This window comes from Desmodus rotundus, chromosome 9, assembly GCF_022682495.2.
Source record: "Desmodus rotundus isolate HL8 chromosome 9, HLdesRot8A.1, whole genome shotgun sequence".
Classification (NCBI taxonomy): Eukaryota; Metazoa; Chordata; class Mammalia; order Chiroptera; family Phyllostomidae; genus Desmodus; species Desmodus rotundus.
Window position 1 is genome coordinate 35,918,249 of NC_071395.1, and position 26,393 is coordinate 35,944,641.

Consider the following 26,393-nt stretch of genomic DNA (forward strand, 5'->3'; position numbering starts at 1 on the left):
TACATAAGACTACTGTCTCCTTTGTCTGGCACCCTCACTGGGCATCTGCCTGGAAGACTCAGGTCTGTGGTCCAACTAGGCAGAGAAGACTGGTGTTCACTGAACCCCAGTGGGTGGGTCAGGGCCCTCCCACACTCAGGTCAGAAGAAACTGCAGGTGGATGACTGTCCTCTGCAGTGTCCCTACCACACACCCCCCTCTTCCATTTACCAAGTGAAAGAAAACAGAGGTCCCCAACAAAGCCAGAAAGGGATGGCAACTTCGAAGACAGAGGTTATTTGGGGCTGCCTATTACAATGGACAATGTGAGTGGTGAGTAACCAGAGTGAGGATAATGAAGTCAGTCTTCAGGGCTTAAGAAGATCCTTGGATGTGATGAGGTCTGTGGTCCCTTCCAGAAATAAAAACTTCTCTCCACCTGCTGTTTACCAGCTGTGGGACCAAAGAGAACAAAAAGAAAAGGACTGTTGGTGATGCGGATCCCGGCCTGCAGGATCTGTGTGTTGTGGCTGAGATGAGACAAATTCACACGGACGAGTCCTGTGGAGGAAAAGGGACAGCACGGCCACTCTCTCAAGAGAAGAGCGCCTTGACCCTTGCCTCCACAGGCTTTTGTTGCTTTTCTGGGCACATGACATTGAGGATGATCCTCGTTTACTATGCACGGGTTAGCTGTAGGTGGTTACAGAAAACAAAGGAGAGTGTGTTGCTAATTACATCAAAGAGGAAGGATATTTGCAAATGTAAAGGGCAAAGTGGTTAAGCTGGTTACACTGGTCCTTGGAAGGTTTAGCATAGACTTTAGGAAGTTACTTTAGAGATATGCAGTAAACGTTTGCTGCCTCCATTCAGGGTGAGGGAATTTTAGCAAAAGCAAGCCTCATAGTGGCCTAGGTACAATGCAGGCCTGATTCCACACGGGAGAACCTATCCGTGGGTGTGCTGGACCTCGCTCCCCACTGGCCTTTCTGAGCAGGAGCAGGGCCCATGCCACGTGGAACGGTCTCCTGTATGTTTGTCCTTGGTAAAACTCGTTAGGTGACAATGGAGTCATTGCATCCTGTTTTTTATGTTGTTCGTAGGCGCAGGTTCTTGGAATGTGACAAAGGAGGCTTTGAATCTGCCTCCACAGAGCCCCGACCCCATGCTGTCCCCCTGTGGGGGTGTTAGGGAAATGGCCCCAGAGCTTCGAAGGCTCCCAACTTAGTGTGGCATTGATATTGAGGGAGGGGGGAGTGTCTCCTGATTCATCCCCAGCTCAACTGTCTGGGGTTGCGTGGTTTTCAGGTCAACTTTCTTTTTCTGATCTTTAATCCTTGATCCCAAGCACCTCCCCACCCTCTGCAGACAATATTTTAACCAAAGCTCTTGAGGGCAGGACTCTCATTCATTCCCATGATCTAAAGGAACCCTTCGCAATGCTATCCTCCTGCAATAATAAAATGGTTTGAGACAACCCCATTTTGACTGTGTCCTATTAAGAAGAAATCAAAATTCAAAAAAATAAACCAAGCTCACATAACAGCAAGCCTTTTCATTGATTTTCCAGGAATGTGTCTTCACATTCTTTTGATATGACAAATGCCTTACTCCAGAACTGTGCCATAGATGTGGGGTTTCCTCACCGAACAAGCTCAGAACGCCCAGGGGTGGGGCCCAGGCCTCCAGATGTGAGATTATGCTACTCGGCCAGGATGCAAGTGTCAATTCAGTTCCAAGAAATTGCTCCCGGGGGTTACCTGTTTGAGCACCCAGTGGCCGGCAATCCAAAGTCATGGGTGAACAAGTGAAGCCAAGGTTTTGTCTCTTTTTTTCAGACCAAAATTTTGCTCAAAAGCATGTTTTTACAGCCAACAAAAATGTGTCAACTATTTGCATAAGACAAATGTAAGAGATGATCTTTGCAGCAAACAGTAAGTGCCATTCACTGGTCTTTGTTCTGGCAAAGAACTCACTGGGGTGCTGCTGTGTGCTGGTTGATGGGGTGAGAGGTCAACGAGGTACACCCTGCCCTAGAGGACCTTTGAGAGCCCTGGGCAGGTGGGGACGGGGACAGGGAGCTGGAGGTGTGTTCAAGGTGCCAATGTTCTTTCAGTGGCACTTAATCCTTAGTGTCCTGTCTTCTAGCACACTCTAAATCTTGAACACGTAAAAAGTCTGCTTTTGCTTCTCTAGAAACAAAATCTCCTTGGAGCACACCAACTTTTTTCTTGCAATTTGTCACCGAGCTGACATTTAATTACTTTGACTAAAGTCGGTGTTTCTCAGAAGTGACTGTATACAATACAGTGGTACTCAAGAGGATGTGAAGTGATGGATGGGGGTCAATTTGTTGTTTTAATGGTTAGGTATTTATTTTAACGTGTAATAGGGAGATGCTAAGTTTCCACTTGTGATGAGGCTATCACATTTCCTTCTCAAATAAATCAAGTTTTAAAAGTGTGGAGTGACAAAGAAAATAACCGCCTAGGGATACACAGCCATGGTAAAACTGCACGGGCCAGATGCAGACGGGATGGCCAAAGGCGGGAACACCATGCATCTGACAGCTCCCAGCCCACAGGCAGCCTGTGCTCCACGCTGAGATAAACAACATCTTCCCAGCCCAGCATGGGGGACTTGTTCTAGACGTCACTTTGCTTTTTTTTTCTTTTTTTTATGTTCCATTTCCTTTCTTGGAGCCACTGGCTTTGCCCTCTCCAGGCCCCGCCAGCCCCCTTCTCTCGGCTTTCTGATCTCCTGAGATGCCACCCTCATTTCTGGAGGCCACTGCCAGATGGAAAAACCTTTTCCCTTGATTCTCCCACATCATGGAAGAGCTTTGTTTTTGTTTCGTATTTTTGGGCCGTGATCTCCCTTGATCCGGTCTTGTGTGTGACCATGTCTACAAACAACTATATTTAATAACTAACAGATTTGTCTTGTATCTTCTCCGGGACTGTTCTCACAGGAAGGAAGTCTTCTTCTTAAAGTCACAGCTTTCCGTATATAGCTGTCAATCAGATGATAACACAAAGAGGAAAGACAATGAGTTTCAGCCTATCTAGAAAGGCCTAGCCTGTCACTCCCTCCTCGATGCAGGCCCTGGGACCACCTCCCAACACAATGAGTCACAGGTTCTGCAATTCCACGTTCTGCTTGTGCCTTATCTCTCTTAACACATACATCATTTACACCTGTGTAATAGTTACCTGCTCACATGTTTTCTCCTGCTCCGATGTGAGCATCTGAGGGGCAGTGGCCGCATTTTAATTTCTTGATCAACAAATAGTTTCTGAGTGCCTACTATGAGCCAGGCACTGGGCAGTTGCAAGTAACAAGGCTGACAAAGTCTCTCCTGCATGTGGTTTTTTACCTTTGCATGTCCTATTGTTTAACCTAAGTGTGTTAGTCATCAATTGCCATATAACAAATTACCCCAAAACTAAGCAGCTTAACACAACAAAAATTTGGTCTCACCTAGTTTCTGAGGAGGCCATGGGTGTGCAAGGAAAGCCGAGATTTTGTTTATTTTTTCACATCAAAATTTGGCTCAGAAACATATTTATGTATAACACAGTCTGGCAGGAACCTGGGTGGCTTCACTAGGTGATTCTGGCTCAGCGCCTGTCACGACACCGCTGTCGAGACCTTGGCCAGGGTGCTGTCATCAGAAAGCTTCGTTTGGCTGGAGCATCTGCTTCCAGGCTCGCTCCCATGGCTGGCTGAGGGCCTCTGCTCCTTATCATGTAGGCTCCCCATGCAGTGTTCATTGACACAGCAGCCGGCTTCCTTCCAAGTAATCGTTCCGAGAAAGAGTGAGCAAAAAGGAAGAGGCAGTGTCTTTTGTCTAATCTCAGAAGTAGCACACCATCACTTCCGCCATAGTCCATTCGTCACACAAACTTCCCTGGTGCAACTCGGAAGGAGACTACACAGGGGTCAGGGATCATCCGGGGCCACCCTGAAGGCCGTCTTCCACAATAGGGTGCTCAATGGTGGGTGCTCAATAAACGCTTGTTGAAGTATTACCCAAACATTTCATAGGTCAAAGTGTCTTCTTTTTAAAAAATTTACTTTATTTTTAATGCAGTTTAGCTTACACAAAAATTAGTGGAAAGTGCAGAAAGTTCCCATATACTCTATGCACACCCACCTCACCCTCCCGCCACCACCATGCACAGCCTCCCCCACTATCAGAGTCTTGCAGCACAGTGGTATATTTGTTACAATTTATGAACCTACATCGACATATCGTTATCATCCAAAGTCCATGACTTACATAAGGATTCACTCACGGCATTGTACATTCTGTGGGTTTGGACAAACTTATAGTGACGTGTATGTGTCATTACAGTATCACACAGAATAGTTTCACTGCACAAAAAGTCCTCTGTGCTCCCCCCGTTGATCCCTCTCCCCTCCCAACCCCTGGCAACCACTATCTTATTGTCTTCATGGTTTTGCCTTTTCCAGAATGTCATAGAGTTGGACTCAAACAGTATACAGCCTTTTCTGATTGACTGCTTTTACTTAGTAATACGCATTCAAGGTTCCTCCGTGTTCTTTTCACGGCTGATAGCTCATTTCTTTTATTTTTTTAAGAAAAAAGTGAGCATGCTTATACCCTGGCGTTACTGATTGTATCATTCTAGAGTGTTTTCAATCTTCCACTCAGTTTAAATAATTTGAATGGTTTACCCAGCTAACCTGCTGCTGCCATGTTAGATTAAAAAGTCAATGAACTTGGGGAGAAACATTTTCAGGAACTACTATAAGGACACATGGACAAAACCAAGGGGGAGGGTGGAGGCAGGGGAGGGAGGTGGGTTTGGCTGGGGTGGGGTAGAGGGGTGGGGAGAAAATGCAGACAACTGTAATTGAGCAACAATAAAATAATTTTTTAAAAAAGAACCAGAAAAGAAAGTCAGTAAGTGTGTTTCGAGCAGACTAAATACCTTGTCTTTCCCCTCAATTGTCTTCTTTCCCTTGTGGTCATATTCTCTAGCCATCTTGCCAGCACCATTCATGGTCTGCTTGTCTAACAGTTTGTGGAAAATCTCTGTTTGAAACCCTTACTATGTTCTACTTAAAATAGATTTTGTTGTGTGTGCAAAGTGATCGAGTCTTGCTAAAAGAACTAAGCTCTCTCAGAGAAAGGTGTATGTTCTGTGTGTTTGTTGATGAAAGGACCTCGCACCAGAGGTTCTTTCTACTAAATTGAAGTCTCAGGTAGAGGGGAAGGGAGGCACTCCTTTCTGATGGGAAAAAGCAGAGCTACATCATTGCACTGGCCTCTTACAGCAAGCTAGCAACACGCATGCAAAGGATGAAGGCAAGATTCAAGTCAGCAGTACTGTTGGGCCGTGTGATTTTCCTCTTCCTGTTCTGCCAAGATTGAAAGTCAGTGTAGACTCTATTTCTTATCCTCTGCTGAGGACATGCTTATTAATTTTAGAAAGAGTGGGAGGAAGAGAGAGAGAGAGAGGGAGAGAAACCTTGATGTGAGAGAGAGACATCAATCGGTTTTCTCTTGGAGGCGCCTTGACCAGGACCTTACACCCAACCTAGGCATGTGTCCTGACTGGGAATCGAACCCATGACCTTTCAGTTTATGGGATGTCACTTCAACCGACTGAGCCAAGGTGACAGTCAGTACAGACTTTAAATAAAAGTTGCTGTTCTAATGAGCGGGATTAAAGAAAAAAAAAAAAAGTCCTTACCCTTGTGACTGATTGGTTTAGGAAAATGTTTTCATTCCTAGAGGAATGAAGAAAGACTTACTTTTTTGTTTTCCTCCACAAGTGAAAAAATTTCAAGCTGAATGACAATTAGCACTAATCTGGCACTTTATAAATTGTGATGTAGTCAGTCTGTGAATGTATATTGTTTGCACTCAACCCTTAATTGTATTAACATTGAGCTTACTAAATGGATCGCCTTAAATTCAGGCAAATTATGTGCCTTGTGCCTCAGTAAAAATGTTGCGTGCAAGAAAAAAAGTATCAACTTTTTTTCTTGAGAGAGAGAAAAGGATTTCTTGTTGTAATGAAACAGTAAAACAAGATTCCATTGGAACTGAAATAGTTAAAAGAATATAGTTTAACTTAATTAAACCTCCAAAGGAAGTAAGAAGGGTCAAGGGTCAAGTAAGAAGGGTCAAGGAAAGCCAGTGAGTGGAGAAGCTGAGGATGGGCTGGGATAAATCTTTGGATAAGAGCATTTGGGCACGGGTGTCTCCTGACCCACCCCAGCAGGTGGTCTGCCCTCATTCTCATCATTATTAGAGGGGAAGCTGGGCTCAGAGCAGGGAGACTGGAGAGACACCACGACCGTGACAGTGAGAACTCCTGTTTGTACCATACGCAATGCTATGTCTACCACTCGGACTCTCGAAGGAAACAGACTTTCATGCTTTGCAACAGACAGCCAGTAACTCTCACAAAAATAAGAAAAGATGAAACGATGCAAGAAGCCTACATAGTTGGGAGCAAAGCCTTTTCGTCCTTTGCCTAGTGTGTGGCAAAGGATGAAAAATTCTGGCAAAGGAGACTTAGGGGGAGTTAGAAAGATACACTTTGGGTGAGTCTTAGTGGAAAATCAGGTTAACTCTTCAAAACTTGCTAATATTTAAGGGCTGATGAGAATTTGTCTTTCTGGACAACTTTCTCCACATTTTGCCCAATGTTTTATGAAAATATTATGTGATAGTTTTCTCCTCAGCTGCTTTAACAGCAGTACTGTCGATACAATGAGGTAAAGGAGTGAGAAACTCTCCCTCACCTGACCATACCTCTGGGGACCCAGGGCCCCGACATCGTCACCACCATTTCCCTCACGGTCACCAAACCTTCTGAAGGCCACAGAGGAGCTGGTGACACCCAAGAGGTGATAAGTAGCCCCCCAGGTGGTGCCCTTGTAAACCCAGAATTACCAAGGAATTGTAAACACCACACCATCTTTAAAAACATTTTCGGAACATCAGTTATTCCAGCCTCTTGGGGTCAGGCTTTCTCTGCTCCCACCCCGTCCTCCAGGTGCAATGCGCTCCAGCTGCTGCCTGTGAGAACGGGCACACTAGGGGTGTGCACGTTTTGAAAAATGCCCTCCAGTGCTTCTTACTTGCTGTGCTGGGGATCAAGGTGGGTGAGCATCCCTTCCTTTCCGCTGTCATTTGACGTCGCAGGTGAAGGTCAGTGAGCTTCCGGCCTCAGCATGGCTGCAGAGAAGGGTGACTCAAAGGAGGAGTCCAGCTGAAAGATGAGCAGCAGCCAGAGCACCTGGGTCCCACCTACAGTCTGCCGCCAGTATGTGACATCTGTGTTGAAGGGGTTGGACCGAACTATCCATAAGGCCCAGTAGAGCGCTGTTATTCTGCGGTTCCGTTTGGGCAGAAGCTGGTGAGCCTGGACATAGTTTCACAGAAGAAAGTCACTGCGTTTTCCTGTAAATCTAAACCCGAGGGTGCAAGCCAGTGGTCAGATCCAGCACACACACGTGCTTGGCTTATACTCTGTAGCGGCTTTTGCTTTTTACCTTGTTTGTTGTTGTTTTAAATTAGGTGTTAACACTTAAAAACAGGGAGATTTCTCAAAACCCCTTCTGGCTTGCCTTAAAATTTTTGGATCTGGCAACACCCGGCCTTCATAGCTACACTGCAACCTCTTCCAGACAGGGGGTGAGCTGTTGGGGTCCCCAGGCCCACCTGGATCGCTCGGCTCATTTCCATTCCTTCCTGGGGTTTGTGACCCCTGTTTTCAATTCTCTCCATATTCTCCAGGTCACGTGGGACAAGGATGTTTTTATAAAGAACACATATCCCAGGCTATTTGTGCTTTCCCCGCTGCTTGGACTAACTCCAGGAGGAGGGGGGTTGTGTGGGCACGTGAGCAGTAAACATGCCTGGAGGGCTCGTTCAAGAGCTCAAAGGGTGGCCATATGATTTCACTTATATGTGGAATCTAGAGACCAAAATAAGGGAACAACCCAGATTGAAACAGACTCATAGATCCAGAGAGCAGACTGACGGATGCCAGAGAGGGCTGGGGGACTGGGTGAAAAAGGTGAAGGGATTAGGAAGTACAAATTGGTAGTTACAAAATAGTCACGGGGATGTAAAGTACAGCATAGGGAGTATAGTCCGCAACATTGTAATAACTATGTGGGGTGCTTAGCAGGTACTAGAAATAGCAGGGGGAACACTTTGTAAACGGTATGATTGTCTGACCCCTATGCTGCATACCTAAAACTAATACACAATAATATTGAATGTCAACTGTAATAAAAAAATAATTTAGAAATTTTTTAAAAGACTGCAGAGGATGGGAGGAGAGGTAGAAGCTGAAAAGCTCCGCCTCGGTACGGCTGCATCACAGACGTGCGGGAGGCTTGATGCATGTGAGCATCCGCATGCGTCAGGGAGAGGTGAGACCAAAGACGGGAAAAGCTAGTGAGGTTTTCAAGTGTCTTCTTCCTTTTCCTCCTCTTCTTACCCTTACTGTATAGATCCATGCCAGAGAAGACGGGCAGGCGGCTGCTGCACCCAGCTTGGCTCCCTGTCGGCCCTGAAGCACGCTGTCCTCGGGCTCTACCTGCTGGTCTTCCTGATTCTCGTGGGCATGTTCATCTTAGCAGGTAAGAGCACCCTTTTCTGTCCTGGCCTTTAAGGATGTGGCAGGAGCTATGTAGGACATGAGGAACTGCCAGAAAGGAACTGGAGAGCTGAGGCCTCCGCCCTGTTCCCACAGTTGTGAGCCTCAATGCTGCCCATCTCACCACGGAAACGTGAAGGAGGAAGCTTTCCCACCGGGCACCACTGTTAGCAGAAGTGCCTGTTTCATTTGCAGTGAGTCATTGGCAGGGGCTATGGGAACTTGGGACATCTCTGAGTCCAGGAACAGGGACCTAGTTCCCCCAAGTGGCTTCTGACCTTTCCCAAATCATTGTGTGGCACTGTGTGTTGTACTGAGCCTCCCTGGAGCTCTGAACTGTGGTTTGCACAAAGCAGGCTGGGCCCCTCGTCCTGGGCTGTGATGAAAATAGTCATGAGAGACTTTGCTGCTGAGCTTAATCAGGGTCACAGTCAGCCTGCTGTCCTTTTGCTGTCACTGGGGGTGGGATGGGTTTGCCCCAATTCATTTGGACTCTTCTCCCCAGTTTCTGTCTGGGGGACAGGCTGGTGGTGATGGGCTGGAGTTTAGAACACATACTGTAGGCAGGAAGGAGCAGAACACGGACGAGGGAAGGGAGCAAAGGGAGGACTCCATGCTCTGAGCAGCCCTGTTCACAGCCATGGCTCATCCCACTGTGACGGAGGTAGTGAAGGCGTAGAGGCTTGGTGGTCTCTCCTGACTCCCACCAAAAGGGAGAGACGCTCAGTGCCCACCTTTCTCAATGCAGGGATGTATGTAAGGCTTGCCAAAGTGAGTCAACAGGTCAGTTTATTCCAACCTCACTTGTCTTACATGAGTGCCTACTTTGTGCCAGGTTCCCGCTAAGACTGAAGACACAGCTAAATAAGAGCCAGGGGCTTCCTGCAAGGAACCCAGTGTAAGGGACGAGGCAGGGGCACCCAGATGGAGCCCTGCAATAGGGGCTGTGGTGGGGGCTGCATTAGAGGATGCACACACAGTGGAGGTGTGGGTGTGGCGGGTGGGGGGTGCGGTCAGAGCAAGGCTGCAGGCTGGGCAGAGCTGACTGGGAGTGCTGAGGGCGGGGTCCCGGGTTAACTCTAGGGAAGGAATCTGGAGGTTAAGCCCTTGCAGATGACCCTTCGCTAGAAATTCTGAGGCAGATGCTTAGGACCTCCCTGGTCTGGTCTCACCTTCTGGGAAGTGGAAAGGGTCACCTGGGCCTCGTGACCGGATGTTCAATGCTGCCTTTGCTCTCGGGTTTCCGCACTCAGGGAAAAGGGCATCCTCAGGGGTGGTGTCCGTCCACCAACCATAGACCTGAAGGGCAGCCAACAGCAACAAGGAGGGAAACTCATGATTCATCCCAGGAATGATGTGCAGCTGGAGGATGATTTGAACATGTTCTTGGGCTGTTCAGAAAGAGATTGGGATCTGGGTTTTGTGGGCTTAGCGGCCACAACCATAACAAATTTCCAGAATTTTTGGGAAGTTTTTCAGCCCATCAGGAAAGTGGAGCGATGGTATTACAACTTCTCTGCTGAACGGGAAATTTTAGGTAACAGAAGAGGGTCTCGAGGAGAGTCAGGCTGGAGGGGACCCAGGGGCAGGTCTCTGGAGGTCCTGCGGGCCTGGAAGGGCGTCAACTCTTGGGAAGAGAAGACTTGCAGGGGACGAAGTTTCTCTCTCAAGAGCTGCCATGTTGGAAAGAGCCAATATATTCTATGTGGCCTCAGAGGGATTTTATCAAGAGACAGATTTCCATTCAAACGAGAGGAGAGCTAGTGGAGCTGTCCAGAATGGTGAAGGAAGACCTCTCTCTTGGCTTGGGGTCTGGATGGAATGTACGATGACGTCCTGAGAGTTTCAGGAAGGAGGGTGGGACACAGCTTCTCAATCTAATGAAAATACTTCCATTCTTCCTTGGTTGTTCCATGTGGAACCCGGGGGAGAACTTTGATCATTACCACCTTTGAACCTGAAGTTCCTGGGTACCAGATTGCCTGTGTGGGATAAAAAGTTCGGTTGGATTGGAACGGATCTGAAGAGACAAAGCATCATACTTTACCTCTCAGCTCATTGCCACGGCCACAGTCACCTCCCCAGGTTCTCGTCTGAAAAATCAGGTTGGCCTCTGGGAAAGACTTGGTGAGGAGTCATCAGTGGACAATATAGTCACCAGCTGTCTCTCTGTTAAGGAAGGCACTTGGGAATTCAGTGGATAAGTCTGGGGATTTTGAAGGCACCCTACCTAGCCTTAGGTAGAAAGGAAGTTTTCTCAGCTTACTCTGACTGAAGACCTCCAGTGATGCTTCCTTTCAGAAAATACCAAGAGGATGGGGAGATCCATGGTTCAGAGTGAGCCAGACCTTGCCTGGCCTTCCGTTAGGTGTCCTGCTGAGGCCATTTCCCTATCTTGGGCAGGACATGCTCTCCAGTGCCCTGCTGGGGTCACCTTGCACAGCATGCGCTAGGGGCTGAACTGTGTCTGCCCCCTGAATTTACATATCAAAGCCCTAACCTTCAGTGGTACGCCATTTGGAGGGGGGGGCCTTTGGGAGATAATTAGGTTCTGAAGGTTGGGCCCTAATGATGGGATTAGTGCCCTTCTGAGAAGAGAGGAGAGAGAGATCACATGAGGAGGTAGTGAGAAGGGGCCATCTGCAAGGCGGGAGGAGCGCCCTCACCAATAATCAAATCTCCCTGCCTCTTGATCTTTGACTTGCCAGCCTCCACTGCGATGAAAAATGTCTGCTGTTTAAGCCACCTTGAAGGTCTGTGGTGCCCTAGCTGAGACAGGAGGAGTTCTGTTTGAACCACTCTTAGACTTTGAAATCCGTTCATCAATAAAAAGCTCATACATGTCACCACTGGAGGACAAACCTATCCCCCGCAGCCCAGCGGCATGTCTGAGGACCCGATGGTGACGCGACTGGCGTGCAAATGCTTGCACTTACTGTTTGTCAATGTTACGAAATTATAATCTAATCGTACAAAGTCTTACTCTATAAAACCTCACATGGAACTTCTCTCAATTCACCTTTCTATCTCAACATTGTTCCAGATTCATTTTTGAACAGTACAGAAGTCCTAACTTCACCAACAAGAGGCTTGAGATTGAATGGTAATGTGGTCAGGTGGTCCTCAGTCTAGCACTTGAGACAAGATGTTCTCTGACGGAGTTCAAGGGTTAGAGGAGGCTCCATCTTATCCATGACTACTTTGGGACTTCACCGTGGTCATCAGAAATCACCTCTTCCTTCCCTCTCTTCTCATCAAGGAACTTGAACTCCCACAGTGAACATGAAACAGCAGAAAGGGGGAGTGCAAACATCTCAGGGCCTAACTGGTGGGAAGCTGGAGCATCGCAGCAATGTAGGCCACAGAACGGGACGGGGGAGAGTTCCTCGGTGAGGCGTGGGCTCCTCTCACATCTTAATTTACTTCTGGCTTTACAGCAGTAGTCAGACGTAACCATCATTATCCTTAATAAAGGCGCCCTTGTTTATGAGTCCCCAGTGTGTGCAGGGCAATGGAATAAAACCCTGGTTTTTAGTTCATTCGGGCTGCTATAGCAAGTTGCCATAGACTGGGGCATTTATTTCTCTCGGTTCTGAGGCTGAGAAGGCTGAGATCAAGTGCTGGCAGATTTGGTGTCTGGTGAGGGCTCTCTGGCTGGTTCATGAAGAGCCATCTTCTCGCTGTGCCCTTGCATGGTGGAAGGGGCCAGGGTTCTCTCTGGAGTCTCTTTTACAAGGTTGCTAATTCCATAATGAAGGCTCCACCCTCCTGACTTAATCACATCCCAAAGTCTCCAGGTCTTAATTCTATCCTTTGTGGGTCAGGATTTGAACACATGAATTTGGGTGGGGCGTGAACATTCAGTCTATGGCATGAACCATGAGATAGATGTGGTTCCTGTTTGGGGAGCATATGAAGGTATAAACACAGACACACATCAGGGCAGTGTGATGTCACTGATGTTACAGGCCTAATTATGCAAAGGAAAGGCTGGTTCCTGAGAGCTGAGTGCTTGGGGCGGGCTCCGCCTGGGGAGAGCTGAGCACCGAGTGATCCATCCACATGCTGTTCGAACTGAGCACCGCCCCCCCTCTTTTTTGATCACCTTGTTTCAGGCAGGTGTGTCCATGACTCCACGATCGGAGCTCAGTGGGCCAGAGCCCATACCCCTTTATCCGGCAGATCACTGATGCCGTCAGGCATCTTGCAATTAGGAACACGGCGCCCTCAGCCTTTCTTGGGACACTGTCGGAAGCAGTGCTTGTTGTGGTGGTGAGGGTGCTTGGCGGACATTGCTCGTTCGTCACAGGTTAGAGGGCCCGTGGAGAAGTTATTCTCTGTCTTAGAAGGAGGTGTGCTGTCCTTGAGGAATTGGTTTCCACCCTCGGGAGACTGTGAATCTGAGAGTAATTAAAATTGCTTTCAAGGAGGTAATTAATGCAAAGTGGGTGTTAGCTTTCCTCCCATTGTAAGACATGTGAATTTGAAGGTGATTAAAATGAAAACCTGGGGACAGATGAGTGGTCCACCCACAGCCACTTAGAGACTTTGGGGGAAGCAGTTTCCTGTTGGTCTCACTCCTCCCCCAGTTTCCGTGTTCCCACTTGTTTTCCCTGTGTCTCATTCTCATCTACTGTCACCTTGGTGTAGTTTAGGTCTCCGCATAAACTGCCTTAATCCCTTCCGGAACGAGAAAGGCTGTTATGCGTAGTTTTGTCTTTGAAAAAAATTCTGCCTCTTCTATTTAATTCTGCCAGTGTATGATTTCTCACATATATGAACAGATAAGTGAATGAAAGAGACAAGGAACCTTGGAAGGGATCTTATCTGTGGGAAAAAGATGATAATTTCAGCCTTAGCCAAGTATCTAGATATAGGGAAGTGCAGAATCACGGGACACGTGCTAGGAGAAGTAGGCGTGTAGTTAATTGTATCAATACGCACGCTGTCATATGCACTGCATTGGCATTAGGGCATTTACGGACTCTGTTAACACGAGCAGGACCATGTACTACCCCGCACTGCTCAACACCATGGGCTTTCAGATCAGCCCGTCTGGGTTTGAATTCCCTCCCTGGCCCCTCTGTTTCCAGCTGTGTGTCATTGGCCACATTACTTGACCTTTCTGGACCTGAGTGTCCTCATCTGAAAATGTAAGGAATGGGTATGTCTGCCTCACTGGGTTGTTTTCACAGTAAGCATGATAAAAATAGTAGCTGTTGTTGTTATCATGGTATTAGTTCTAGCACTACTATTAGTATTATCACTTGTTTTCTCTTGGCTTTCTTTGCAGTCAATTAAGTTTGATGATGTTGTGAACCGAGAGTTAGAAAAACTTGGGTTTGGTCCCAGCTCACCCATTAACACTCTGTAACTTTGGGGAAAATCACTTTGCTGTCCGAACCTTAGTACACTCACTTTGTAAAGTGAGCAGGTTGTACTGGGTTACTGTTTCTCAAACTCTTTGGTCATGACCTACAATAAGAAATATGTTTTAGACCTGGCTGGTGTGGCTCAGTTGGTTGGGCATCGTTCTGCTAAGCAAAAGGTCACAGGTTCGATTCCAGTCAGGGCACATGCCTGAGTTGCAGGTTTGGTCCCCAGCTGGGGTGTATAGGAGAGGCAACCAATTGATGTTTCTGTCCCTCTTTTTCTCCCTCCCTTTCCCTCTCTCTAAAAATAAATAAATGAAATCTTTTTCTAAAAAAGAAATATACTTTACATCACATCAGTTCACACATGTTCACACGTATGCACAATAAATAGTCTTAAATGTGTGATACATGCTAATGACTTTTTATTCTATCCTATTCTATTTTTTACAAAAATGGTCACAGCCCATACATTTATTTCATGATTCATGAAAGGGGTACAAGCCATAGTCTGAAAAACAATGGGCTAAAGGATAGTTCTATCATTCTATGTGTCCTTAAATTCTGAGGGAATAGCCAAATTGTCTTTAGGATATGGGTTTTAAGGGTAAACTTCTGGATTCAGATCTGGGCAGAACCACTGAATGGTTCTATAATCATGGGGCAAATTGTTTAACTTCTCAAATTCTAGTTTCCTCATCTATCAAATGGAATTATAATGGCACCTACCCCATAGGGTTGTTGTGAGGACTAAGTTAACACACAAAAACTCGTAGTGCCTGGCACATAAAAATAATCCATATTAGATGCTATCACCATCATCATCATTATTGGAATAATCAGAGGGATTTTGCTCTCAGAATAGCGGAAAGTTAGAAACCTATTCAGTTAGCCTCAGCACCTGGTGGGTTTGCGTATAAACGGGGGCTCCCAGCGTGCTCTGTGCGGAGGGAGGATACGGCCCCACACGTTGCTAATAAACACAGGGCGGCCTGGCTAGAGACTCTGTCCAAGGGGCCCTGGGCTTGCGGTGCCGGTGCAGGGCCCGGTGTGTCAGAAGCAGGACAGGGTTTTCAGCACCGTGGCTCCTCAGTGGAGAGAGTGAGTGAGGGAGCCCGCTCTGCGGCGCTGGTGCAGCTCCTGACACCCGGGAGCACGACCCTTGCTCCCACTGTCCCAGACAGATGAGGTTTTGTGCTTCTATCGAAAAGAACAAGGAGAACCAAGATGGCGGCGTAGGTAGACACACTGCGCCTCCTCGCACAACCAGAACTGACAGAGAATCGAACAGCAAGGGGGACCAACACCAAGGAAACAGAAAATAATCATTCATCCAGACTGGTAGGAGGGGCGGAGACGGCACTGGGGTGGAGAGGACTCGCATGGCTGTGGCGGGACTGAGACTGGCGGAGTGTGGGACAAATGGCGCAGGCAGTCCGAGCACTAGTAGACCCTGCGGTCCCACATTTGCACAGATAAACCCAGAGGGCCGGACTCAGAGTGGCGGAGAGTGGGGCAGGCAGAGTGGCGGATAGCACATTGCGGCACCACATTCGCCCACAGATAAACCGGACGAACGGCGGGCAGAGAAGCAGACGTCTGCGCAACCCAGGGCTCCAGCTCGGGGAAATAAAGCCTCAAACCTCTGATTGAAAGCGCCCCTGGGGGTTGGGGCGGCAGGAGAGACTCCCAGCCTCACAGGAGAGGTTGTTGGAGAGACCCACAGGGGCCTGGAGTGTGCACAGGCCCACTTACTCGGGAACCAGCACCAGAGGGGCCCAGTTTGATTGTGGGTAGCGGAGTGAAAGACTGAAATCCGGAGGAGAGTGAAGCGGGCGCCATTGCTCCCTCTCGGCCCCGCCCCCACGTACAGCATCACAGCCCAGTGACCAGCGTTACCCCGCCCTGGTGAACACCTAAGGCTCCGCCCCTTAAAGTAACAGACGCGCCAAGACAAACAAACAAAAAAAATGGCCCAAATAACAGAACACTTCAAAGCTCCAGAAAAAATACAACTAAGCGACGAAGAGATAGCCAACCTATCGGATGCACAGTTCAAAGCACTGGTTATCAATATGCTCACAGACTTGGTTGAATCTATTCGAAAAACAGATGAAAAAATGAAGCCTATGCTAAGAGAAACAAAGGAAAATGTACAGGGAACCAATAGTGATGAGAAGGAAACTGGGACTCAAATCAATGGTATGGACCAGAAGGAAGAAACAAACATTCAACCAGAAAAGAATGAAGAAACAAGAACTTGGAAAAATGAGGAGAGGCTTAGGAATCTCCAGGACACCTTGAAACGTTCCAACATCCGAATTATAGGGGTGCCAGAAGGAGAAGAGGAAGAACAAAAAATTGAAAACTTATTTGAACAAATAATGGAGAACTTCCCCGATCTGGCAAAGGAAATAGACTTCCGGGAAGTCCAGGAAGCTCAGAGAGTCCCAAAGAAGCTGGACCCAAGGAGGAACACAACAAGACACATTATAATTACATTACCCAAGATTAAACGCAAGGACCTACGTCCAAGATTACTGTATCCAGCAAAGCTATCATTTAGAATGGAAGGGAGGATAAAGTGCTTCTCAGATAAGGTCAAGTTGAAGAGGCTCATCATCACCAAGCCCTTATTATATGAAATGTTAAAGGGAATTACCTAAGAAAAAGATCAAAAATAGGAACAGTAAAAATGACAGCAAACTCACAGTTATTAACGACCACACATAAAACAAAAACGAGAGCAAACTAGGCAAACAACTAGAACACGAGGGTTGTCAATAAGGGAGTGGGAGGGGGAGAGGGGGGTAAAGGTACAGAGAATAAGTAGCATAGATGATAGGTGGAAAATAGACAGGGGGAGGGTAAAAATAGTGTAGGAAATGTAGAAGCCAAAGAACTTATAAGTATGACCCATGGACATGAACTATGTGGGGGGGAATGTGGGAGGGAGGGGGTTGGGCAGGATGGAGTGGAGTGGGGGGGGAAATGGGACAACTGTAATAGCATAATCAATAAATATATTAAAAAAAAAAAAGAATATGCTAATCACAGTGAAGATCCAAGACAGCCCAACTTTGTAGAAAGAGGTTCTCCATCAAGTCCAATATCAATCATATCCATTCATTCTGAAGAATGTCCAGTTTTAAGATTACTTGGACCAGGTATAGAAGATTGAGGCATAGAAATTTTTTTGTCCAGAGATAAATTCAGCAATGACAACAACAAAAATATTTTTTCCTTTTCTGATACATGATATATTTGTCATAATTCAGAAAAAAAAATCAAGAACTTGTGTACTAAAGGGAAGTGAAGAATTTTTATGGTTGTTATTGTCTTTTTTCTTTTTAAATTTTTTTTCTGCTGGCTCAAAAAAACATTTGCAAAGAGTGTCAAAAAATTCAAAACAAATATTTCAAACCCTCAGGGATAGTTAAGAGGAGGAAGAGATTACACGTAAACAGGAAAAATACCCATAGGATGACAAGTCATGGATTTCCAAATTGACATGTGTTATCATGCAGTTTTTAACTAGGCATTAAGGAAAATTGCAAAAATGTAGAACAAATTATATTCTTATCACTGCTTTGTTTTGTTTTTGGTAATGTAGTTATTTGGACATTAAAATATATTTTTGTTAATGTGTAATAGGTTTATTATCCATTATAGTAAGTGTATTAATAAATACATAGTTTAATTTCTCAGTTTAAAAAAAAAAAGAAAAAAAAAAAAAAAAAAAAAGAAAAGAACAGCCGCAAATGACGGAAACTTTTGCCTAATCTTCCTTGACCATCCCAGACACCTGGTTTCTAGTTCCCCTTGCAGGAACAGCTCATAATTAGGCTTTCTCCCCATCCTCATCTTCTTCAGTGATGTGAAAACACCAGTAGCTACTTCAACAGTAGCTCATCGGCCTGGTCTGGAGACCCCTGGGTGTGTGTGCCCGTCTGACACTTGCTTCGTGACACTGAAAGTGTCCGTGTATGGGCGTGCTCCTCTTCTAGTCCAAAAGGCAGCTCTTCCGTGGTAATATGGTGCTGTGCCTTGTTCGCCTGTGGGCTCCCGATGCCTAGCTAATGCCCTGCACATCGTAGGTGCTCAGCTAATGGTCAGCCTAACCTGAACACCTCAACATAATGGCCGCCCCCGCCGCCATCCTCACCCGACAAGCTCCAGGCTTGCGCGGCAGGTAAGCAGAATGAGAGACCGTAAAGCTGGTGTGGCCTGGCCAGGGCGGGGTGTGCCGGCCTCTGGCCCACTTTGATCTCGGCACCCACGTGTGCCGATGTCACCTGACTCTGCACGAGCCTTTCTAGCGCCAACTCACGGCAATGCATGAGACCACTTCCAAAGGATGGCACACTGCGTGGCCATTTAATAATCACGTCCATCCACCCCGCCCGCACACCAGACCTCTTTCAGAGGAAACCCTGCTCAGTGAGCGCCCTTCCTCCTGTGTCAGTGTAACTGGCTTTTGTTGGCGTTGGTGTTGCTTTAGCTTCAATGCGGATCTTATTAGTAACGTCAGTTAGACGTCATCGCTCTGGTTGCTGCCAAGTACTGCAGCCTGTTGCACCAGTTTGAGTCTGGATTTGGACATCTGTCATGTAGCCTTCCAGACATCTGTCCTTCATTGAGACATCTGTCCTTTCAGCCTGTGTCAACAGGTCTGAACACATCCGAGACAGTATCCCAACCCAGTCCCCATTCCACAGCATGCAGACTTCTGTAGGCTTCCTAGGAGGATGTGACCAAAGGCACGTGAGCCCAGGCACACACTTTACTGTCCTGTGAGGTGCTGTGGGGCCACCTCGAAGACCCTCCACCCGCATTCTTCCTTAAACCTTGACCTCACTCACCTGAGAAACTACCTTCCCCCCTGCCTCCCATTTGGCTGGGTGGACCTTTCTGAGCTCTCAGAGTTTCCCCAGCAGAAGGTGATCCAGCCTCACCTTAGCTCCAGGGCAGTGAGAGGAAAAAGGAAGAGAGTTTTGACACCTTAAGTTCCCCATGAAAGATTCCACTGCCCTATCTCTCTGACTTGGATGGATGCCTCCAAGCACGCCCCAGGTAAGAAAAATGGGCATGGCAGGAAGCTCACCTGCAAACTTGACAATAAGCTCTCTGAGTCTTCCTTCAGTCAAATCGTTACAATAACTAGATAGGACAGGGCAGAGGCCCCACCTCAGCTACTTCCTGCAGGAATCCTTCCTCCAGACAAAGAGTCAAATCTGGCCACTGCCTGTTTTTGTCAATAAAGCTTTATTGGCACATAGCCATGCTCGTCCATGTGTTGTCTGTGGCTGCTTTTGTGCTACAGTGGCAGAGTTGAGTAGTTATAGCAGAGACTGTATGATCTGCAGAGCTGAAAATAGTTATTCCTGGCTCTTCACAGCAAATGTTTGCCAACCCCCTCCCCTCCACTAGGCTTATATTGACCATTAATTAGCCCTGTATCTTTTACCTCTGGCTCAACCTTCAGAGTTTTCAAAGAATTTTCACATACGTTACACCATCTAATTCTCCCAGCAACCGAGGGAATCCAGGAAAGAGTTCCCAGTGAGAGGGTGAGGAAACAGGCTCGGAGGGGTTGCCGGTTTGGGTCCCGCAGCCGGGGCTTCCCTTAGCCCAGGCTTCCATTGGAAACAGTATCTAGCGCCCAGGGGCAAAGGGAATGGGCACTGTCAGACTGCCAAGGTCCAAACCTTGGCTTTGCCACTGACTGCATGACCTTGGGTGAGTTACTCAAGCTACCCGAGCCTTAGTGGACACAGTCCCATCAAAGCGCTGCGGTGAGGATTAGGTTAACTCATCCAGGTAAAGTGCCGACAGCATCCGTGGCACGTGGTTGAGGATCATCGGTGGTGGTAGGTGGCTATCACTGAGCACAGCTTCCACCGACCGTACCACAACCCAGCCCTCATCTAACCATGCCACTCAGGAAACAAGAGAGACTTGTCAGCTGCCCCAATTTCCACCCCAGGAGCCAGGACCGGAGGGAACTTTGGGGGCACTGTGAACGCAGCAGCCAGATCTTGCTAAGAAAAGGGGCTTTCTTATTAAGCCAAACACACACACACAAAAGATGGGAATGGGCTAAAGTTAGTCTCTTTTTTTCTTCTGTAGCTTGTATTTCCCTCTTCATGGCTCAGCCCTTGTACCTTCTAAACCTACCTTTCCTTCTGCTTTCTGGTTCTACCTTCTGCTGCGTGGGCCAGAGGTATCAAGTAGATTCTGTCGCTAACAAACGGATGGTTTTGAGTTTGGACTGTGATTGAAGCTGAGCAACTCATAAGCTCTTGTCCTTCATCCTTTGGGATAAAAGGAGTTATACACCCTTGGAATTTCTGCGACCCTCCCTCCAGCATCATGCCTTGTCTGCCCCCACCCAAGGGCCTGGCACTGTGTTAGACACAGCGAGACAGGAGGAGGGATGAAGAGGGGCCCCTGCTGTGAAGACTGCACCAACTAGAGAGCAGATATGCAAAAACTGAACCATCAGACACAGTGCAGAGGAAAGAACAGACATTTGGGGACCAGGCACACCTGAGTTCAAATGTCAGTTTGTTCATTTACAAGTTGTGATCTGGGGAAATTATTTAAGCCTTATTTTATTTTATTTTATTTATTTTTTAAGTTTCTTTTTTTAACATTTTTTATTGTTGTTCAAGTACAGTTTTCTGCCTTCTCCCCCCACCCCTCCCCACCATCCCAGTCCTCCCCACCTCCCTCCCCTGTTTCCAACACCCCTTGTAATTGTCCATGTGTCCTTTATAATTGTTCCTACAAACCCTCCACCCTTTTCCCCCATTATCCCCTCCCCTCTCCCCTCTGGTCACTGTCAGCCTGTTCTCAATTTCAATGTTTTTGGCTATACTTTGCTTTCTTGTTTGTTTGTTGATTAGGTCCCACTTATAGGTGAGATCATATGGTATTTGTCCCTCACTGCCTGACTTATTTCATTTAGCATAATGCTCTCCAGTTCCATCCATGCTGTCGCAAAGGGTAGGGTTCCTTCTTCCTTTCTGCTGCGTAGAATTCCATTGGGTAAATATACCATAGTTTTTTGATCCACTCATTTGCTGATGGGCACTTAGGTTGCTTCCAGCACTTGGCTATTGTAAATTGTGCTGCTATGAACATTGGGGTGCACAGATTCTTTTGGATTGGTGTTTCAGGGTTCTTAGGGTATAATCCTAGCAGTGGAATTGCTGAGTCAAAAGGCAGTTCCATTTTTAGTTTTCTGAGGAAATTCCATACTGTTTTCCACAGTGGCTGCACCAGTCTGCAATCCCACCAACAGTGCACTAGGGTTCCCTTTTCTCCACATCCTCACCAGCACCTGTTGTTTGTTGCTTTGGTTATGATGGCCATTCTGAGTGGTGTGAGATGGTATCTCATTGTGGTTTCAATTTGCATCTCTCTGATGGCTAGTGATGCTGAGCATCTTTTCATATGTCTCTGGACCCTCTCTATGTCCTCCTTGGAGAAGTGTCTGTTCTGGTCTTTTGCCCATTTTTTAATGGGGTTGCTTATCGTCTTAGAGTGGAGTTGTATGAGCTCTTCATATATTTTGGAGATCAAACCCTTGTCTGAGGTATCATTGTTAAACCTCATTTAAAAAAACCACACACATTAAAATGGGGATAATAATGGTCACTCATCGGTATTGTAACGATTCAGTGAGATAACGGATGAACAGGTCTTGCACAATGCCTGTCTTATACCAGGGGCTCAATAAATGTTTCTCTGCAAATCTCAGAGTAGAAGCGCTACAGCATTCTGAGATACTCTGATGTGCTGTAATTCAGTGAAGCAATGGGTTGGTCTTCTTTGCTATCTCACCCCGACCCACTCCAGCTCTAAATCTTTGAGTGATTGGGAGTTCAGTCCTTGGTCTTTTTCTCTTCTTTAATTGAACTCTGTTCCTGGTGACCTTCATCAAATTCCATCATATTTCACCTCGGACTTTTGCCCTGAATTCCAGGCCAATATGTTCAACTACCAATAGGACTCTTGCTTTTCCCTTTCCCATTTTCCTCCATCTCTGTAAATGACGCCACAGTCTACCCAGTTGTATTAACCAAGAACCAAGGAGCCCTCCTAACTTTTTCTCACCCGCCTCCCACGTTCATTTCAGCAGCAAGCCCTAATGGGCTCCATCATCTCTCATGGGGACCCCTCCAGGTGCCTCCCCCCATGTAGGGTTTCCACAGCTAGCAAATAAAAATACAGGCTCCCCCGATCAAGGTGAATTTCAGATAAACAGTGAACAACCTTCTAGTAGAAGCATGCCTGCCGTATGTGGTGGGAGGGCCCAGGAGGAACAGGAGGCTGAGAGCCTTTCCCATAACTGGCCAGTCTCTGGGGCGGGGGTAAGGGTGCTGGTGATGGTGGGCAGTTCCACTGCTGTGGCCTCCAGGCATATGGCCTTCTTAGGATAATGTCCCCATGCCTTCCATCTCCAAGAAGTCCCTCAGAGACAGAAAACCCAAGTCTTATTGGCCCCAACTGCCCTTCCAGCTGGCAGCCCAGTGCGGCCTGATGGTCAGCATCCCCTGGGCTCCTGCCTTCTCTGAGCTCCTTTGTGAGAGCCCCACATTTACTGGGGCCCTCTATGGAGCAATCCAGGGGAGGCGGGAATTGGGACAGGGACCAGGGCTGGGAACTTCCTGTATTCTCGTCTTACCCTTCTGGTGCGGTTCCCAATCCACAGCCTCCCCTCCTCAGGAAATCCCAGAAGTGATATGGACCCGGGCTCTGCTCCAGCTCAGGGGACATGAGTGGCCTCTCCCAAAGGTCCTGCGCCAGGCTGCTCTCTGAGGAGAGCATCGATGTGAGCTCAGCTGTCAGCTGGTTGGGTCTGGCAGGGCTACCTGGAGCCAGCACACCCCCACCCTATGTTGCAGAGATTTTATCTGTATGAGGGATCTTTGGAGCCCCTCCCCTACTTAGCACCTGAATGGACATGGGCAGGTGTCCCAAAGTGACTTGTCAGAGGGATGGTGCCAGTTCCCAGGGTGGGAAATGGGGGAACCACAGAGCCCTGGCTGTGCTGACTCACTGAGGGAGGGTTTCCTTCTGCAAAGTGCTTTGTTTCTTCTTGCTGTTCTTAACAACAATGGGATCCGGCCAGTTGTCCTCTGTGAAACATGTTATCTGCCAGAGTTTTGGAAAAACTGCATCTTTCCGGGAGGAGTCAGGGAAAGGAGTTTCCTACCCATTAACCCTGGTCCCCTGACCATTAGCTGTGGCCACTGAGCAGGAATAAACAAGCAGAATGCCTTGAGGAAGTCCATGGCCTTTCAGCATCTATATATAAGAGCCCTTTATACCCTTGAGCTCAAAAATCCTACTCCATTGGCCTCAAGGAAATGATTGCAAAGGAGGAAGACAGGCCTGTGTACAAAACTAAACATTTTTCACAGTCACGCAAAACTGGAAAACCCATAAATGCCCAACCTTAGGGGATTGTTTAGCTAAATCACGGTCAGTCAGCACCCAGGAATATTACACAGCCTTTCCGAAGGACACGGGGAAATGTGTGTGGACCTGCGTTGAGGGAAGGAAGGCTGCCCTGCTGTGTGAACGCTCTCCGAGAGCAGTCATGCACGCCGATGTCAGCAGACCCACGGGGGAAGGGTGGGAGGGACCTTGGGCAAAGGAACACAACTGCGGTCAATTTTCCCAGTTGTTGGTGTTTTAATAAACCCGCCCTTTTAAAAAGCCACAGGCACCCGTGGGTAATGCTGAGAACACCCCATGCAGCGTGACTGCCCTGGTGCCACCAGCACACTCTCAGGTGGGCCAGCAGGTCCCCCTCACTCCCTCCCCAGACGTGTGCATGTGCTGCCCCCACCTGGTTCCGGATGCTGCGAACGGAGGCTCCCGGGAGCCCAGGCTAGAGGACATTCTTGCCGCAGGCTGGAGAAGCTGGGCAAGAACCCCAAGGGTACCCAGCAAGGGGGAGGTGGAGTGACAAAACCAGAGCTGGGAAGGATTAGTCCCGACCTCAACCACTGTAAATGGAACTGAGGCCCAGGGCGGGGGTGTGCACTGCTCAGGGTTTCCTATGCTTCTCTGGCCGAATGGGAACTTGTATTCAAGGCTCCAGGTGCCCCCAAACCCCTGATGCACCCTCCTCAGGGGACCCAGATGTCACTCAGGCTCAGGCACATGCTTTCTGGGGCCTGCCTTGGTGCTTGAAGTTCACCGCTTTGCTGATTTTTTAAAAAAATAACATCTTCCTTCTTTGAGAGTAAAGTCATTATTTAGGAGTAAAGAGAGTAAGTCAAATGCTCCAAGTTTGCCCTTAAATGGTTTTTCTTTTAGCTTTCTCCCCCCAGCTTTACTGAGGTACAATTGACAAATAAATATTGTGCTTATTTTTGGTGTACCATGTGATGTTTGATATATATCTGCATTGTGAAATGGTCACCACAATCAAGGCGTTTAACATAACCAAGACATCACGTGTCACCTTGTGTGTGTGTGTGTGTGTGTGTGTGTGTGTGTGTGTGTGTGAGTGAGAGAGAGAGAGAGAGAGAGAGAGAGAGAGAGAGTGGTGAGAATGTGTCAGGTCTACTCTCTCGGCAGGCTTCAAGCGTAGAATACAGCACAGCACAGCCATGCACCGCTTTCCGACAGGGGTCCGTTCCGAGAAATGCATCGTTAGGCAAGTTCACATGCAGACGTCGTGGAGTTCACTGACACAGACCTGGGTGGAATAGCTCCCCGCACACCAGGGTTAGATGCGCTCGCCTGTACGTAGAAAGAGAACACTAAAATAATGATGAAGGTGCGGTCTAGTAATTACATGAAGTAGTAACGTCGTCCTTTGTTGTCATTATCAAGTTTACGTGCTGTACACAATTATATGTGCTATACTTCTGTTTTGTTTTGAAATTTTTCTACTGACTTAATCGTTTCAATTACACTTGACATTCAATATTATTTTTTATTAGTTTCAGGTGCACAGCATGGTGGCTAGACATTTATATAATTTAAGAAGTGACCCCCGATAAGTGTAGTACCCTGCCCGTACCTGACATAGGTGCTGCCCTTTGACACGACTGCCAGTGCGGGAGGTTTGCTTGCACCAGCATCGCCACGGGCACGTGAGAAATGTGTTATGCTGTGACAGGTGATGTCACTGGGCAATAGAAACTTTACAGCTCCCTTGTCATCTTCTGGGACCACCGTTGTATATGCGGCCTGCTGTGAATGGTATTATTAACTATGGTCACTAGGCTGTTGGTCCCCAGAACTTATTCGTCTTGAATAACTACAACTTTGTACCCTTGGCCAGCGTCTCCCCGCTTTTCCCTCCCTGTAGCCCCTGGAGACCATCATTCTACTTTCTGACTTTACGAGTTTGACCTCCTAGAGCCCACACATACGCGAGCTCATACAGCATCTGTCTTCCTGTGTCTGGCTTATTGCACCGACACAATGTCCTCCAGGTCCATCATGCTGTCGCAAATGGCCCACCCTAATCCAGCGTGACCTGAGAGTCATTCGATTACATCTGCAAAGACACTCTTTCTGAACAAGCCGCATTCATGGGTTCTCGGTAGACATGAAATCAGCGGGGAACACTGCGCACTCTGGTATACCCGGGAGTGTAAGTGCGCTCGAAGTCCTCCCTGGGCAAAGCAGTGAAGGGAAGGAAGCATTGTGGGCCTCCTCTTATGTTGCATCTTAGGAAAGCTCCCTGTTGTGCGTTTTTTCAAGATAGGTTTAGCCAGGCGCTGCCTCAAGAGGAAAGAGGAGTGGCTCAGGTAAACAAAATGTGTTGAGACAGGGGGATGGCACACCACGCAGGGCCCAAGGAGAAGCACCAGGGTGGTCAAGAGGCAGAAGATCCGGAAGGAGGGAAGTGCTTAGGCCATGCCCTATAATGGGGTTTCTACAGGAAAGACAGTACAGAGTAGCCAGTTCAGGACTGGCTAGTATGAAGAATTTTGGTGGGCTTTGGGCTACTGGGGTGGTCTCTGGTACCTGATACTTGGCCCTGGGGTGGTTTGGACAGAGAAAACATGCCTCCTGGGGTGCACAGGCTGGATAGAAAAGGTGCAGCTCTGCGTTGGTTGGTTTGCATCATCAAAGGCAAACTAGGGGTGGGCTCTTTGTGATCTCTAAGCGTTGACTAGCCCAGGGAGGGGCAGCTTCTCCCCGGCCAGGAAGATTTGTTCAAGTTGTCAAAGCATCGTAACATACGGAACATTTGCAATATGAGTAACAGACCAACACCACCACCTACCCCCGTGGAAAGAGGGAGGGTCTGGCGTCCTCTGTTCCCGTCTCCCTCCCTCCCATCTCCCTCTGGCTGCCCAGCGGGAAGTGCTCACGTTTTAGACTGGCCTTTCTCTCCTGCCTTTCCCTGTGG

The 26,393-nt window shown here is 47.7% G+C and overlaps 1 protein-coding gene across 2 annotated transcripts in view; it reads left to right on the forward strand.

The window, feature by feature from the left end:
* SCARA5 (scavenger receptor class A member 5) overlaps positions 1-26,393 on the forward strand; it is a 103,730-nt gene that overhangs the window by 19,240 nt on the left and 58,097 nt on the right. For both annotated transcript variants that reach the window (XM_053911727.1, XM_053911726.1), the window contains exon 3: positions 8,485-8,613. In XM_053911727.1, the coding sequence (XP_053767702.1) occupies positions 8,485-8,613 (129 nt within the window). The remainder of the gene's footprint in view (positions 1-8,484; positions 8,614-26,393) is intronic.